The sequence below is a fragment of the Notothenia rossii genome, assembly GCF_949606895.1.
Source record: "Notothenia rossii genome assembly, chromosome: 11".
Classification (NCBI taxonomy): Eukaryota; Metazoa; Chordata; class Actinopteri; order Perciformes; family Nototheniidae; genus Notothenia; species Notothenia rossii.
Genome location: NC_136910.1, coordinates 4,155,918 through 4,172,373, shown reverse-complemented (window position 1 = coordinate 4,172,373; position 16,456 = coordinate 4,155,918). Strand labels below are relative to the sequence as shown.

The 16,456-nt window shown below is 41.9% G+C and overlaps 2 protein-coding genes across 6 annotated transcripts in view; both read right to left on the bottom strand.

Annotated features, from left to right (window-relative positions):
* arhgap22b (Rho GTPase activating protein 22b) overlaps positions 1–16,456 on the bottom strand; it is a 65,189-nt gene that overhangs the window by 5,157 nt on the left and 43,576 nt on the right. For 4 of the 5 annotated variants that reach the window (XM_079657877.1, XM_079657875.1, XM_079657876.1 and 1 more), the window contains 6 exons: positions 14,196–14,324; positions 3,195–3,402; positions 2,590–2,722; positions 2,159–2,232; positions 1,954–2,075; positions 178–1,228 (listed from right to left, as the gene is read on the bottom strand). In XM_079657877.1, coding sequence (XP_079514003.1) covers positions 178–1,228; positions 1,954–2,075; positions 2,159–2,232; positions 2,590–2,722; positions 3,195–3,402; positions 14,196–14,324 — 1,717 coding nt within the window. Of the gene's footprint in view, positions 1–177; positions 1,229–1,953; positions 2,076–2,158; positions 2,233–2,589; positions 2,723–3,194; positions 3,403–5,687; positions 7,995–14,195; positions 14,325–16,456 lie in introns of those variants that run through there. The other variant, XM_079657879.1, reaches the window with a different exon arrangement.
* LOC307024343 (E3 SUMO-protein ligase KIAA1586-like) lies at positions 9,507–13,499 on the bottom strand (the record flags this gene model as incomplete). The annotated part of the gene is made up of 3 exons (XM_079658404.1): positions 12,936–13,499; positions 11,568–11,663; positions 9,507–11,401 (listed from the first exon to the last, which is right to left on the bottom strand). The coding sequence occupies exons 1-3, from the start codon at positions 13,159–13,161 to the stop codon at positions 9,507–9,509; spliced, it is 2,217 nt and encodes a 738-aa protein (XP_079514530.1). The 5' UTR covers positions 13,162–13,499.

The window sequence follows — 16,456 nt, the reverse complement described above, 5'->3', positions numbered from 1 at the left end:
ACTAGCACATCATAGCCTCAAGTAAGTACATTTTCATTTCCTGTGTTTGTATTCCTGTTACATAACTCAATAACAGAAAATGCCCAGTTACATTTTTAGAGTGGTTCCAAATGATGCCCCAATTTACTTATAAGCAAATCTACCCCCATGTGACAAAGTTTAGGAACCCAGACTTACTTCTGGATCCTGCCCTCGTATCCCGTTTTCTGTTTCCTCAGCTCGTCCTTCAGTCCCTCCACCAGCCCGCTGAGACTCAGGTTCATCCCGTCCCCGTCCTCGGACATGATGATGGACGGCACCCCGCTGGCCATGGCCGTGTTCCCGTTCTCGCTGCAGGCTCCGCTGCTGCTGCACAGCTCCATGGCCTCGCAGCTGTCCTGCTCCGAGCCCGGGTCCGTGGTCATCCCCCCCCCTCCGTCCATCTCCCTCTGACTCTCCGCCCACTCCCCTTTGTCCTCCCCGCCTCCTTCGCCCGCCACTCCGCAGTTGTTCTGGTTGGGCGAGGGCTCACTCCCCGAGTCTGGGACGGAGATCTCGCAGGAGGACGAGGACCAGGGTGTGCTGGCGACACTGGGGACGCTGCCCATGCTGGACGAGGAGGTGACGTTGTCGTAGGTGGACAGTCTTTGAGAGGAGCCCGTGGAGTCTCGATCTCTGGCTGATCTTTCTCCTGAGGAGGTGCGCCGGTGTCCCCTTAAAGAGGACAAACCATTCATGAGCCAGTTACCTCCACCTCCTCCTCCTCCTCCACCAACTCCCCCCCCCCCTCCTCCTCCAGTGGAAGTCACACTTGGATCCGCCACAGAGGGGACGGGCTGTTTGCCTTGCGGTTGGGAACGAGGCGCCGAGGAGCTTTTAAAAGAGTACTTCCAGGAGGGGATGTTCTTTCCCTGTTTGCTCGGGCTGACCACCAGCTCTCCTTTCCCTGACGGAGACCCCAGCTTTGGTCCAGGGTTCAGGTTGGGGGTCTGCGTGGGGGTGAAGGCTGCTGCACACAGTTTGGCGTCCAGCGACGAGGCACTGCTGTGGAGCTCCTGGTCGGGGGGGTTGGACACCGGGCAGGTCTGCAGGTCCTCCTCTGAGATCCAGGCCCCCAGGCTGCGGTGCTGCTGCCCCACGACAGGGAGCTCTGATTGGGGCACGGTGAGCACCTCGGGGTCCCTCCCTGAGTAAAAGCGGTTGTGTTCCCTGATGAGGATCGTCATCAGGTGCTGGACCATAGACGTGCCTACAGGTCGGACAGAGCATATCAGAAATGTACAGCGGCAAGGTAGGTTATATATTTGCAACATTGGGCAACATGGCTTATAAAATATATCTCTGTTAGGCTAGATAATATAACAATATTTTTAGGCAATGATGACAGTTTCATATCTTCTCAAAAACACATTTGGATTTAACCATTTTATACACTTGTGAATTTTTTTAGTAAAGTTATTTGTATTTTAAGAAACACAGCTCATATAAGACATTTAGGGTGCTCTTACTTTTGAAATTCCACGTGGAAATGTCCTGATATTGTTAGGAAAGTTAGCTCATATATAATCTATACCAGTGCTTCTCGGTGCTCCGTGAGCGCCCCCTAGTGGTCCGTGAGTATATTGGTAAAATTTCACATTTGAAATAAATAAATACATTTAAGTTTTCCGCACTCTCACGGGAATATCTCCGCAAATCAAATCAAGTTTTATTTATATAGCGAATTTATAAACGATTTTTGGTGGAGCGCAATGGAGTGAAGTTAAGTTTCACTTTCGATCGCATGATATAGCCCCGCGCAACACCTTCATCACACATGTTGCCACCTGTTTGTACCATTTTCAGGCGATTTGTAATCTGTTCTAGAAAAACAATGTTTTTTTTTATATTTGTGGAGTTAGGTGGTCCGCGAGTGTTTTTTATTGGTTAAGTGGTCTATACCTTAGTCTTGTTAGCAGTGAACGTGGTTCTTACCTTCCATGATGGTGAGCGGGTCCTCCATCTTGGGTCGGAGGATATTTGGTCCAAATACTGTGGCCAGGTTTTGGACCCCCATCTTGTTTTCACCGCAGTGAGACTGGACCTCATCGAGGAACCTGAGCAGAGAACGCCAACAGTTAAAAGATGGAAACAGACATTGTTCTAAAAAACTGACAACATTATGAGATCAAATACTTACTTGCATATGTACGTGAGGAGATTGTAGTTGGGTAGAGGTAGAGTGTTAACCTGTCTGCCCAGCTCCTGGACCCCCTGGGAGGAGATTGAACAATTGTCACACACACACACACACACACGCGCCAGCCAAAGCAGCATTTTCCCCCAAGACCACCCAAATACCTCACAGCCAATAATGTCTACATTACAGTACAGGTGAGTACTCTTAATACTCGGTCTGGCAAGTAACACACACACACACACACACACACACACACACACACACACACACACACACACACACACACACACACACACACACACACACACACACACACACACACACACACACACACACACACACACACACACACACACACACACACACACACACACACACACACACACACACACACACACACACACACACACACACACACACACTGGACTTACCTCCTCCTCATCTTTGGCCAGAAGCTGTGCACAGGTCAGAAAGTCTTCGTATTTGGAGAAGGGAATGACGGGTTCAGGCAGCTCTCGCAGGTACAGCTTCAGCAGCGACGCCACCGTGTGGACGTCTGTGTTACTGCGAATGGTTATATAGAGAGAAAGGTGTTTACTTCTATCATTTGTATCCTTAAGAAGAGGTACTTTAGTTTTTTTGACTTTTCATTTTAATAACTCAGTTTGTCCATACATCACCTTTTAAAAAAAAAAAAATATTATCAACAAGAAAATAAATACTAAGAAACATGCCTTTCCTTTAGTCAGGAAGCAAAATAAATACAAATAAATAATACAAACAAACAACAACAAATACATATTTAAATGTTAACGTAAAAATAAATCAAAATTCATACAAATAATAATGATAATAAGGGGTGATAAAAAAAAAAAATACACATAAATAATTACAAAAAGACAAAATAAATAATAAAGTAAGAATAAATCCAAATTCATACAAATAAAAAAGATATGAAGGGGGATTTTTAATTAAAAAATACTGACATATTTAGATTTATATTAAAGCTAATTGCAGTATACTCTTCTCTCTCTACCTGTCGAACAGAGGCTTGTCTCCGCAGTCGAAGGCCTCCTGCAGCTCTTTCACCAGGTTGGCCTGCCCTGGCATCCTGAACAGACCCTCCTCATCCAGACCCCTCTCCCTGATGAAGTCCACGCACTGCTCCACCAGCAGGGGGGCCAGCCGGGGGCCGAACTTCTTCTCATACTGCACCGTGTCCTCCAGACGCTGGCCAAATATCCCTGTGGACAGACGGAGGAAACCTGGAGCTTATTGTTTGGGCTTTAGGTCCGTCAGAGAGGAGGGGACGGTGAAGCTTAAATCTAAAAGAGGAAACTCCAAATATGACTTGATATTTTGGACGTAGTACTCATATATTTTTGTTTAGTTAAAAGTACATTATTAGCTTCAAATTATAATTAAAAATACCCAAAGTAATTATGCATAAACTTATATTCCTCGAATTAACCTAAACTTTGCCTGTTTTTAAAAATATTTGTAGCTTTGTCCCTCACTTGAGGCCATTTAGTTTTGTTGATGTCAAGTTATGATTTTGCATCTGTTGGAGAGAATACAAGGTGTCTTCTTTATTCTGGGCTTTCTGATGGGCATGATACCGTGTGTGACCTTGCACTGTGTGACCTTGCACTGTGTGACCTTGCACTGTGTGACCTTGCAGCTGCCTCCTCGTAGATAGGAGAAGGCAGGGCATCATTCATGTTGTTGATACCAACGAGAGCACACACACTTTGTCTCCTCTCCCCTTTGAGGGGCAAAGAGCAACACTGCCTTTCCAGAGATGTCCCGACGCCTTCCCGACGCCTGATGACGCCGAACCGATTTACAACACTGTTTGGTCCCTCCTGACTTTACACTATATAAGCTTGATGTTACTTCCTGATCCTTTGAGCAGCATACCTCGTGTGTGTGAGTTGAACCATATCTTTTGTATGTGACTGAACTCTGCTCCTTCTTGCAAGAATTAATTAGTACCAGCTGACTATTGATTCTCATCCCGGTGTCGAGAGATATTTTCCTAACAGCCTCTGTTAATGCATTGGGCATATCAGAGAGGAGGGTAAACTGGACTGTTGTGAAGCTTTGAACAGAAAGAGGTATGCTAAAATCATAGTTTCTATTTTGGACGTGAGAGGTGGAAGAAAACTCTTATCTCTTTGTTGTTATATTCCATGGAATGTTCTTAACATCCCGATAGCAAAGAATATCTGAAGTGCTTTGACAAAAAATCCATAAAAACATTTCATCTGTGGAAGCCGTGGCGCTGTGAAAAGCACGACCAATCATCTGAGCCGGCCCGGCTAAAGTAACTGGATGGCCTACCTGCCTGTCAGCCTTCCATCTGTGCACAAACTTATCTCGTGCCCTCATTGGTCATGTGCACGTTCGTGTGTGTTGGAGGAGGGGCTCTGTGAGGAAGCTAAGCTGATTCTGTGAGAACAGCACCATCTACAGGCCTGGCATATGTACTACAGCGTCTCCAGCGCCTTCCAACGGCAATGTCCGTGGCTGCCTCCTCCTGATTGGTGGAGTTGGCCCAATAGCCGTAGCGCCACTTCTGTGACATCATAGAATTGTTCAAATCTGGATCAGTCTGTATCAGATCCGTTGCAGCCCCTTTTTAAGAGATTTGGGTATGGAGGGAAATAGAGAGGGTTGTGTTTTCTGACACTTGGTGAGTTCCCTGGAACACCGGGGGGGACACATGTTCATGTAGAAAAGACGTACAAAAGTGCATTTTGCCTGATAGGTCACCTTTAAGTAAGCAGAACAGTATCATCATCAAAATATAATTTGAAAAGTACCAAAGGAAATATGACATAGCGACACATTTCGGGAAAAGATGAATGATATTGATTGATGGATTTTATATAAATTAATGCAAAAATCTCTTAATCACTTTGAAGATTATCAGGAAAACCTGTGGCTGGATCAGTTTACTTTTATAGGTCTATATTAAACTGTATAGCCACTCAGTTGGACCTGTAGGCACAACAATGCCCCCATTGAAACAGCTTACATCCATCGTTTTTGTTTTATTACAGCATAAATCATCTATTCTAAAATATCAGAAATATAAGAACAGTGAAATAACTCCAAAAAGTCTCTGTATATTATGTCTTAAAATGTGAAAAGTTATATCATATGTCAAAAAAAGTGGTAGTACAGTTATGTTGATAAAAATCATATTATAGTATGTTGAACAATTGGGAAAAAAGTCACACTATTCTATTATATTAGGCTTTTAATTCTACTTTCTATCGTTTTCAGATCAGATCAAGAAATGTTAATATCGAGCCATTTGCTCACGTTTGCCCTTTGTGTAAATACAAGCTATTTTCCTGGTTTGCAACCACAGAAAAACATTTGGGATATTTTAGACAATACTGACAAATAATCACTTTGGTCTTTAAGTATATCAGAGCAACCTTTTAAAGACTCAAGCACAATGGTTTAAAGATTAGAAAGTTGTCTGCGTTCTTCATTCTAATTGTCTGCTGAGTGTTACCTGTGGTCAGGCTGCAGCAGTCGCAGCTGGCCGACAGCTCGCAGTAATCGTAATAAGTGACGGAGCAGGAGCTGCACAGCCTCTCGTTATACATCCCAAAGCCACATTTCACCAGGTTGATCCAGTCCGGCTCGGGCATTTGTCTCCACTGATGGATTAATCCCACATTTACGATACGCTACGATATTTACAAACTCCCGTACAGCGGCAGCGAGCTTCAGCTGAGGAAAGCGACTCAGAGGAAGCACAGCTGACGGGGGTCAGTGTGTGTTGCTGTTAACGACGGGCTATATGTTAGCGACACGTCTATTCTGGACCGAGAGCCGTGAGACAGACACACACCCCCCCCCCACCCGCCACCACCCCCTTTAATGTGACTGGAAATATGAGACCACCAGAGTGAGGTAACCCAGTGGATATCACCTTATATATATGAAACTGTGAAACACCTGAACTAACACTGTGAAACACCTGAACGTTTGAAAGGACATCCATAACATTCATCTGTTTGCAATTTATATCAATATTCCACGAGACTATTCTTCATCGTCATGACTACACTGTAGCTATGCACACATCACATGGCAATAAAAGCCTTGAAACCTTGATATATTAGTGTTTCTGATCTAAAGGAAAAGCCTCTTTCTGGCTGTAACTTGAGAAGAAATCTGATGAACACTTTGCCCTTCTGGAAATAATCAAAAGAATGCGAAATGTTCTGTGTCTAAATAACACAAGACTTGCTCTGAATAATTAATCAATAACTCAAAAATAATGAGAAGTGTATAAATAATGACTTCCATAGGTTATATATTTTCAAAGTCAATTTCTTTTAGATTACTTATAGAAGGTTTCTCATTATTTAGGAGAATAGGTTATGACTTTGAGAAACGTAGATTTTATAAAAATAATTATAGATTGAAGATGATTTCAAAAAACACATTTGATATATTTAGCGTTGTTTCTGTTTTATTTAAAAGCCAGGGACTTCAAATGATTTTATTTATACACTTTTTAGAAAATCATCTAACCATACATTGAATGCGCTTTAAAGGGGCCAACAAGCTCAAATGCAATAGCAGCATAACAGTTAATAAACGCGGTGTTAACACAACGCATTGTAACATAAATATCCTTCTGTTACTGCTTACTTTGAGTGAACATATCTTAAGTGTACACCTTTTAAAGGAGAAGCATTTGTTTTATGTAATTGTTGTACATTACTCAGCAGAACGTAATACATGTTTTCAATCAAACTAATGAAATACAAATCGTTAGCTCTAGTAGTCTCCAGCTCTGCCTCCTCGCTGCCAGCAGGGTTTGAACCTGTCAGATTAAAAGTGCAGATTTAAATCCATACACTGCATCACTGCTCTGTTATCTCCATCTATCCCCCTGTGAATATAGCGCTCCTTTGTAACCCGACCCCACGCTGTTCAGCTGCTCACGTCCCACTTCACACTCAGACTGTATTTCTGGCCTCCCGTCAAGTACACTAGTTAGAGCGTCGGAGCAGACAGGGTGAGAACTAACCGCACAGAGGAAATTCGACTTTTAAAACGAGGCAGGAAACTCTCCGTTTGATTCAAGAACTAAAGTGCATCCATGCTCTGCTGAAACCTGGGATCTATTCCTCATTCAACTCAAATCAAACTGCACCCAAACGAAGCATCTACTTGGGAGTTTCTGTGAGTGATTGACAGCTGACTGTGATCACATTTCCCTCAGGTACACCAGGAATAGAGAGGGTGAGAATTAACTGCAGGCTGAAGACATGAGACACAGTGGGGAGGTGATACTCTGCAAGCGTGGGGTTAACTTTGTAACTTATACACTTAAGGCACCAAAGTGTCATCTTTGAAAAGTGCCAGCAGGGTAGAGAGGAAATGAGGACTTCCTTTTTTAAGGGCTTTTAATTGGCATGTCAATATACTTTGCAACTTCTGTTTTTCCCTTGATTACTTTCCCACAGAAGGCCAATGTGTCCTGGAAAAGAGCAACGTTTTGTCATTTTTTTTGGTAAAGAAGTCATGTTGAATATGCCAAAACAAATGTCAAAGTAAAGTATGCAAGAAATGTGATGTTGAAAATATTTTGAAAAAGTAATAGTGTACGTTCCTGCAGCGGTGGAACTGCAGCACCGCGGCCCCTGGTAGACCACCACCACACCGGATGGGACGTCAAGACAGACTATTTACTGTTTTGCAATAAAAACTGATGTGCAATGTTTAAAATGTTACACTTTTTTCTAACTGGCTTCTACTGTTTTCATGCACTGTTGTATCAACATATGTTTTTACTTCTGGTTGCTTTTTCATTATTCATTCATTCAGATGTATGTGTTCACTATCTTGTAGAGATGGAGTACTCGAGCCCTGGACTTGGACTCGAGTGCCGATTTTCGGGACTCGTGACTCGACTCGGACTCGTGAATTCTCGCGCACGATGACTTGGACTCGGACTCAGTGTTAATTTTGGTAGCTGTTTTTGATTTAGTCTTAGTCTTTAGACGAAAATGGTTATTAGTTTTATTCACATTTTAGTCATTGCTATCCTTCGTGGTTTTAGTCTAGTTTTAGTCGACGACAACTCAAAACGTTTTAGTCAACTTTTAGTCGATGAAAAATGACATTTTAGTCAAAATGTGTCTCTATACTCTCTGAACGCTCCGTCCCCGGCAGATCTCTGTGTCCGCTGTAGCATGTCTGTTAGGCCCCGCCCAGTGGTGTAGTGGTCCCTGGAGAAGTGGGTATACTCTTAGTTTTGCAATTTTTTTTAAGCAGCCCATAGTGCAAAGGATTATCGCCCTGTTTTATAGTGACATATTCTATTTAGTTCACCCCAAAAATATTAACCCAGTATAGTTACTCAGTATTACTTACACACAGTGGTGGACAGTAACGAAGTAAATGTAATTCGTTACTGTACTTAAGTACTTTTTTGAAGTATCTGTACTTTACTTAAGTATTTCCATTTTGGGGGACTTTTTACTTTTACTCCACTACATTTCAAAGTAAAATATCTTACTTTTACTCCACTACATTACGGAACATCTGTCGTTCCTTCTCATGAGTGAATTATTTGTTATATAAATAAGCAGAGCGTTCCACAAGGTTTAGGAGTGTGTTTATGGGAATTTTTTACCATTCTTCCAGAGGCGCATTTGTGAGGTAATTTAACCAAGAGATTTTGGACAATTCCATACTCCCAACTTTGAAAACAGTTTGGGAATGGCCCCTTCATGTTCCAACATGACCGTGCACCAGTGCACAAAACAAGGTCCATAAAGACATGGATGACAGAGTTTGGTGTGGATGAACTTGACTGGCCTGCACAGAGTCCTGACCTCAAACCAATAGAACACCCTTGGGATGAATTAGGAGCACAGCCTGAGAGCCAGTCTCTTCATCCAACTTCAGTTGCCGCTTCTGGAAGAATGGTCAAATATTTCCATAAACACACTCCTAAACCTGGTGGAAAGCCTTCCCATAAGAGTTGAAGCTGTTATAGATGCAAAGGGTGGACCGACGTCATATGAAACCCTATGGATTAAGAATGGGATGTCACTTAAGTTCATATGCACATCAAGGCAGGTGACCCAATACTTTTGGCAATATAGTGTATATATATATAAATAAATATCACCACAAATATTGAATATCATCATTCAAATAATTCAACAATAAATTCAAAACGATATGTTACAAAACAACAATATATAGTTAACAATGAACAAAAATATATACATTTTACAACATATCCATGAAAACCAAAGTGACTCTCTCAACCCAGTGCTGGGTTTCTAAGTAAGTGCTCATATTACAGTATTTTCCAGACAGACTTGCTTTCTGCAGGAGTTTTCACACCGCATTGCCTTGAACGCATAGAAGTGGCAGCACGGTGTCTCTTCAACCAGGTCCTCATATACTTTTGAGGATCAAACATAGAAGTAGGGGGGCCGTTGATATTAATCATCATCAAGTTTGATATGTTTGAGATCAGTAGTACAGCCCTTTTGTCTGAGCTTATATTGTTCATAAGGCTAAAGTTCCTCTCACACTCTGCTGTGCTGACAGGGAATGTCTTCATACAGTTCATGAGTGGTTTTAGGTCCTTGGGCTCACTATTGGGCTCTTCCAGTAGGTCTCGCATCCCATTCAGTGCTTGGTCTGTGCACAAGTGAAATCGCTTGCACAGTCGCTTAACCTGGTCTTCACCATGGCGAATGCTGGGGTTTGATGGCCATTTACTCTGATCAAGGATGCTGAAGTCCTTGATGACCGCACCTTCGAAAGACAAGCGTTGCTCAAGATTGTTCACAAGGCTTTGTAAGAACTGGCCTGGATTGATTGACTTCAGCTTTGCATTTCCTACTAGAGCTATAGAGCGATACTCCCCAGCCTCTTTTGCCTCTAAAGCCTCACAGTATTTTTCACCTGGACTCTCTTTGAAAGACTGTATCACTCTGATTGAGCGTTTCAGCAGATGCTCTGCCCTGAGGAGAGTTATAGAATGAGCTTGAAGCTCCAGTGACAGGACACTTAGTTCATGGAGAGTGTCATACATGAGCCCAAGGTCACAGATAAATTCAGGACTTTGAAGACGGTATAATAAACCTCTGTACATTTGTTTCTCTTTGGTGGACCTCATCTCATCGGAAGACGCATTCTTAAAGTGCTGCACAAGACCTCCCAGGGATGTCCACACAGCACGAACAGTACGAAAGCTACTGTCCACCCAGCGTACATCTAAAATTCTGCCAATGCGAAGAAGTTGTGAGCCTACTTCAGCTGCTGCATCTTTGAGTTCACGCTCATTTTTGTTCGACATACTATAAAGTGAATATAGCTTCTGCATAAATATTTTAAAGTGGTTGACACCCGTCACCTCATCAACAGCATTTGACACAGCTAGTTCCAGCCTATGGTTCATACAGTGCAACACAAAGAGCCTTGGGAATCTCGAGGTCAACCTGGTTGCTACTCCTGACTTCTTTCCTAGCATGACACTGGCTCCATCAGACACAAATGTTACCCAGTTTTCAAGAAGCCACTCTTCTGTAAAGCCAGCCTTCATTAAACAGGTGAGTAAAGCCTGTTCTATGCCATCTGCTCTCTGATTGTCTAATTCAACTAGATCAAGGAATATGAACTCAGGGCTTGCTCCTTCAATTGACGCTTTTACAGAAACTGTCATGACAGGTTTGTGACTTAAAGAAGAGGCCTCGTCAATAAGGACAGCTAACTTCGTGGATGATGCTATTATGTTACTCACAATTTTGCTCTGCATCTCACTGGCAACATGTTGTATGATTTGTGTTGCACTGTAACGTGAATGAAGTATTGAGCCCATCTTAACACCATTCAGTTCCTGCAGCTCAATGAGGCTCTCATGGTCAGAAAAGGGTCTGTTCTTTTTGGCCAAATGGTAGGCTGTTCGGAACACAGCATCAGTTTCCTTCTTGTAGGGCTCAGTCATAACCTCCACTGCATTCTCAATGGCCGATTCTTTTTGTTGTTCTGCCACCTTCACAGCCTGAGAGTGTGCCTTGGACAAAGCATGTTTCCTGATCTTATTTCTCAAGACTGACAGACTTGTTTCTCTACTTCCCTGAGAAGACACTTGAATTTCAAAGTTCATCCATTCTCTTGAGAGTGATACACCTTGCTCCTTGTTGATCCCAATGGAGTTCACACTGCTACAAACCAGACATCCTGTGAAGCATAAACATACAATGTAACTACTGTATCCACAGCTGTATGTGTGCATGGTCTATTTTTCCCATATACATAAAAGGACACACACACACACACGCACACAATATTAATGTGTGTCCACTGTTTCAGAAGCTACCTAAACTAACAAGATACCTAAACTTACCAAGTTTTTTGTTTTTGGATCCCAACCAGGGGTTCTTGGATTTAAAATCCTCTTTTTGATTGACAGTCCACAGGTCAGGCCAGTCATTATTGATGTCTAAGGGAAGAACAACAAAAGTGATTGAATTATAGGCTATAAAAGGGGAACAATGACCATAACCTATTCAAAAGTGTAAAGTTGTCACCTTCATAATCTGCATTATTAGATTTTTTCATTTTAGCCCCCAAATAGTCAAATAGTCAATTACACAGGGCCTAGCTGTAGCTTTATCCATGGCTGTGTCAATACAAAGTGTGAAAACTCTTCTAAGAAAAGGCGTTATGACGTGACTCAATGTTGCAGACAAATTAGACCTAAACACAGACAAACCTTGTGCCCTTTTCAACCAGGTCCTTGGTAAACAACAGCACGTTTCCTTTCGTGAGGAAGACGCACTTTTAAACTTTTACCGTCATATACGTCTTTTACTTCCTACCGCATCCTGCCTTCAAAATAAAAGTACCCGTTTTCATAATGTATCCAAATTTGTGGATTCCACGTAGCGTCGCTATGCCCGAATCTGGCTGTGCGAAAAGGTCAAAATGCCCTTGCTATTTTTAAGCTGTTGGCTGAAACAACAGTCGCCAAAGTAACACAGATATAAGACTTTATTCAATCCTAAAAGAGGTAGATCGGCGGGATAAATGGCTGTCTTTAATTAGAAGAGACCACTGGCAGCCAACATCTACCCTCAGATTGTGCAGTCTCCTATAAATTAGCACTAGCTACATTTGACCTCAAATTATGTAGCTGCTAGTGCTAGCTAGCTAATTTTTTATCTCCATTTGACAGGAAAACGCTGACAATCCAAAACACTAATCTTCAGTTGCCACAGCTAATGTTACAATTAAGCAGATAGCTGTGTCACGTCACCAAACACACGATGATCTTAGCATTATGTTAGCTAACGTTAGCTAAGCGCTAACGTTCTTCAGATTGCGTGGTACCTAGCTATGCTCTTGAAAAGCCTTCAGGCTATCTCTGGTGTATGGGGATGGATTTTGTGTACAAGATAAATGTAAATGTCGGGAAAATAAAGTTGGGGCAGACACTTAGCATAAGGGACACAATAAAGTTCAGAGTAATAAATATGGATTGCAGCAAATAATGGTTGTATTTTCCAAATGTCTTTCTGTCTCACTAAGGTGTGCTGTGCTCATTGCCATGAAGCTATAATAGCTAACTAGCGCCACTAGAATCAGAAATACTAAATTTAAAAGTTGAAACCAACTATTAACGAAAATAATGCTATTACTACTTTTATGTTAGTATATGACTACCTAGCTACGATTTGTTACAAAAATCTTAAAATATAGAATTGAGACCCACCGTTATTGTCGTCTTCATCTCCTTCCCTGTCAGCATCCTCTTCAATGGATAAGGGGGACGGAGGGAGCGCAGGTGTTGGGCTGATGTCAGGGCTGATGATAACAGGGCTATCAGCTAACAGCTCCGGTGTTCTAGCCTCACTATCTGTAGCTGAGCTGCTGGCCGATGTAGTTCCACAAGGATGTTTATTGTAAAAGGACATTTTAGTCTGAATGGCTCGCTTCATTCTAACAGTTCATACAATTTTTGTAATGGCAAATAGTTGAAAGTAAATTAACATTTGTCTATATGCAGTTTTTTTCCCTTATTAAGACCCGCCCTACTCTGCCTCTGATTGGTTTTTCATCAGTTCTCACGCTGAAAACCTGACCAATCTAACCAGCGAAGGCATAGAGTTAGCCAATATGAGGCAGAGTAGGTTTGTGTCATGAGTCTTCACAGTACTATGAAATGACATTGAGCCACTACTAAATAATGCGCACCAGCGGTGATTGAGAAGTGGGTATACGCCATGCTGTCTGAAAAATAAGTGGGTATACGCCGTATACCTGCGTATACCCTGGACTACACCACTGGCCCCGCCCCCCGCACACAGAGAGACACAGGGAGATCGCTCTTCTGGAGTGAAGAGAGCGGAAATAATGATATTGCAAGTTAGAAACGTAAGATGCATTTTGACAGACAAGACGGACACTTGGGGGAAAATATGCTGCATTTTGAATGTCCGATAGTCCACCATTAACACCTTAGTCCCGTCTCGTCTCGTCAACGAAAACTAAATATACATTTCGTCATAGTTTTCGTTATCAAGAATCTATTTTTAGCTCGTCATCGTCTCTCGTCTTAGTCTTGTAAAAAAGGTTGTTGACGAACATTTTTCGTTGACGAAATTAACTCGAACACAGGTAATGATAACTCGGACTCGACTCAGACACTCCTTGGGTGACTTGGACTCGGACTCGAAGAGTGATGACTCGAGAGTGACTTGACTACAACACTGTTATCTTGTACGAAGTTGCTACTTAACTACTGCGTTTTATTTTATTAACGTGCGCTTGCCTCTTATCGTATCGAACATATAATTGAAAAGCCATGCTAAAGTAAATCTTAAAAAAGTCATAGTCGTAAAATATCACAAAAATGGTCACAGTACCGTTTTTCTAAATCATTCAAACACCCGTCCCGTTTGAGGTCAAAGACATTCAAGAATGTAAATGTGTGTTTGTAAAGTGATGTGTTTCTAGTGTTAGAAAGCTCTACCTCCTCCAAACGGCGCCCAGATGACGCGTCGGATGGCCTTCACCCAGTCGTCCATGTCAGTCTGAGAGTTGGCCATCAGCAGGAAGGACTCATGGCTGACGGGGGTCCGCTCCTTCTCTCCCGTTCCTCCTGCAGGGACACGTTAGATTCGATTCGATTTAATGGGGGGAAATTCAGCACTGTACACAGTATGCATACAATATATAAACAACAAACAAAAACACAGACAACAACAGATGGTGACACACATGGCAGTTACATTTAGCTAGTAGTTAAGGCAGAAATGGCGGCCGGGACCAAGCTTTCTGATCCAAATGAAGGGGAGGAAGAGAGCAGGGATTTACCGAACAGTGGCTCCTTAAACTAACCCAGTGGTATTTTGACTAGTAGACGAATGAGAATTCTGAACCGAACGCAAGAGTCTCTGTTTCTGTTCGTCAGACTTAATCACAATCCTGCAGTCACATGAAAACAGGGGCAGATTGTTTTTTAAAAAGACACATATTGAGGGTTTCAAAAATCTAGAATACCCTAAAACTGTGAAAACGAGTGTGGACGTAGCAATAGTGTAGCCAAAAAGTAGATTTTCCAATGTCTAGTAGTAGTAGTATCATGCTGTACTACTTTAAATATCACTATCAAACTTCTCCAGTTGAATACTTTACTTACATGTTATATTTTGACTGGGTTTACATCAAACTAACCAACATGACACTCCAACATATGAGCATTTGGGGTTCAGTATCTTGAAAGACGAGGGCTTGAACCGACAACCTTCAGATATATAGATCAGAATCAGATTACCTTTATTTGGGGACATTTGCATTTGTTACAGCAAGAAAAGAGCAAAAGACAGCTTAATATTAACAAAGAAGCACGCATACAAAATTAAGCGCTCTGAGCCATGACCACATTGCGCCATATTAGTCCGTATTACACATTTCTCTGATTCAATATGAAAATGATGCATTATCTAGCAAGACATCTACAGATACAAGAGGCAAGGTTAGTCAAATAAACACCTAATTGTGTGTTTTCGATGTTCCAATGTTTGAAAGAAGATATGTTATGGAAACAAAATAACCAAATGTCTCAAAACTGAATAGTGCATTAAAAAATGCAATGTTTACGTCTTTAAAGAAACAGAAAGACTGACTGTTTATTAGTTATCTTTGAACAAAACAGAGAATCAAGAGGGTTTCACATCGATTAAAACCAGTGTGCTATGAACACTTCTCACCACTAGATGGCACACTTGTCTGATTTTCTATTTCTGAACTCCTTCGTCCTGTAATTATGGCCCCAGTTCATATTTCATTTAAGGCATTTAGCCGGTGATCGAGAGCTGCTTTTACTTTATTACTATATTACTTGTATTAGTTTAACCTCATAACCATAAGTGAGGCACGCAGACATCCCAGCTGCTTTACAACATGAAACACAAGTGAGAAACATGATCAGCTGCTGCGTAAAAAACACATTAACACCATAGGCTGAACACATATCTAATAATCCTCACGCGACACATTTATCCATTTCCTCCTGTCGCACATTTAAATAACCCGCAGGATGTGTCATTCTGTTCCCCGTGTGTGTGAGCCATTAGTGTCGGGGGTGTTGTTTCCAGTCGTTTAGCTGCGAGAGGGGGGGGGGGGGGGGGGGACCCGCCCCACATATAATCAGCAGTGCCATAAAGCTAAGAGCCATTGTCACCCAGCTTTGCAAACTCACACCGTCATGATGAACAACACTGAGGTCTGTGTACAGATGTGGCTCCAGGGGTCGTGGAGTACTAAACTGAGGATTTCATTTGATATGTCGCCCTCATTCACGCATAGTGTGTGTATCAGGGTTCATACACTTTTTCACCAATGATTATCAACGACTTCTCCATGACCTTTACCTATTAATTTTCCATGACCAAAAACATTACTCTTTCTCAGCGGTACCACTGAAAATGGTTTATTTTAACATGGAACAGGAAAATAAGGTCTGTAAATGAAACATGTTGTTCCTATCTAAAACAAATCAAAAGGCTTACTAGCTTCTACACGCTAAAGCAACTCAAATCTCTCACCAGCAAAACACCTCGTCAGTTAAAAGACATTTTACGTTTCATTACTATAGCATACAGTATTTATTATCATTATAGTATTACTATTTTGGCGATTAGATAAAATATAAATTATATTTGATGCAACTTTAGTTACATTTCCATGACTTTGAAATATTGTTTTCCAGGGCCTGGAAATAGCATTTTG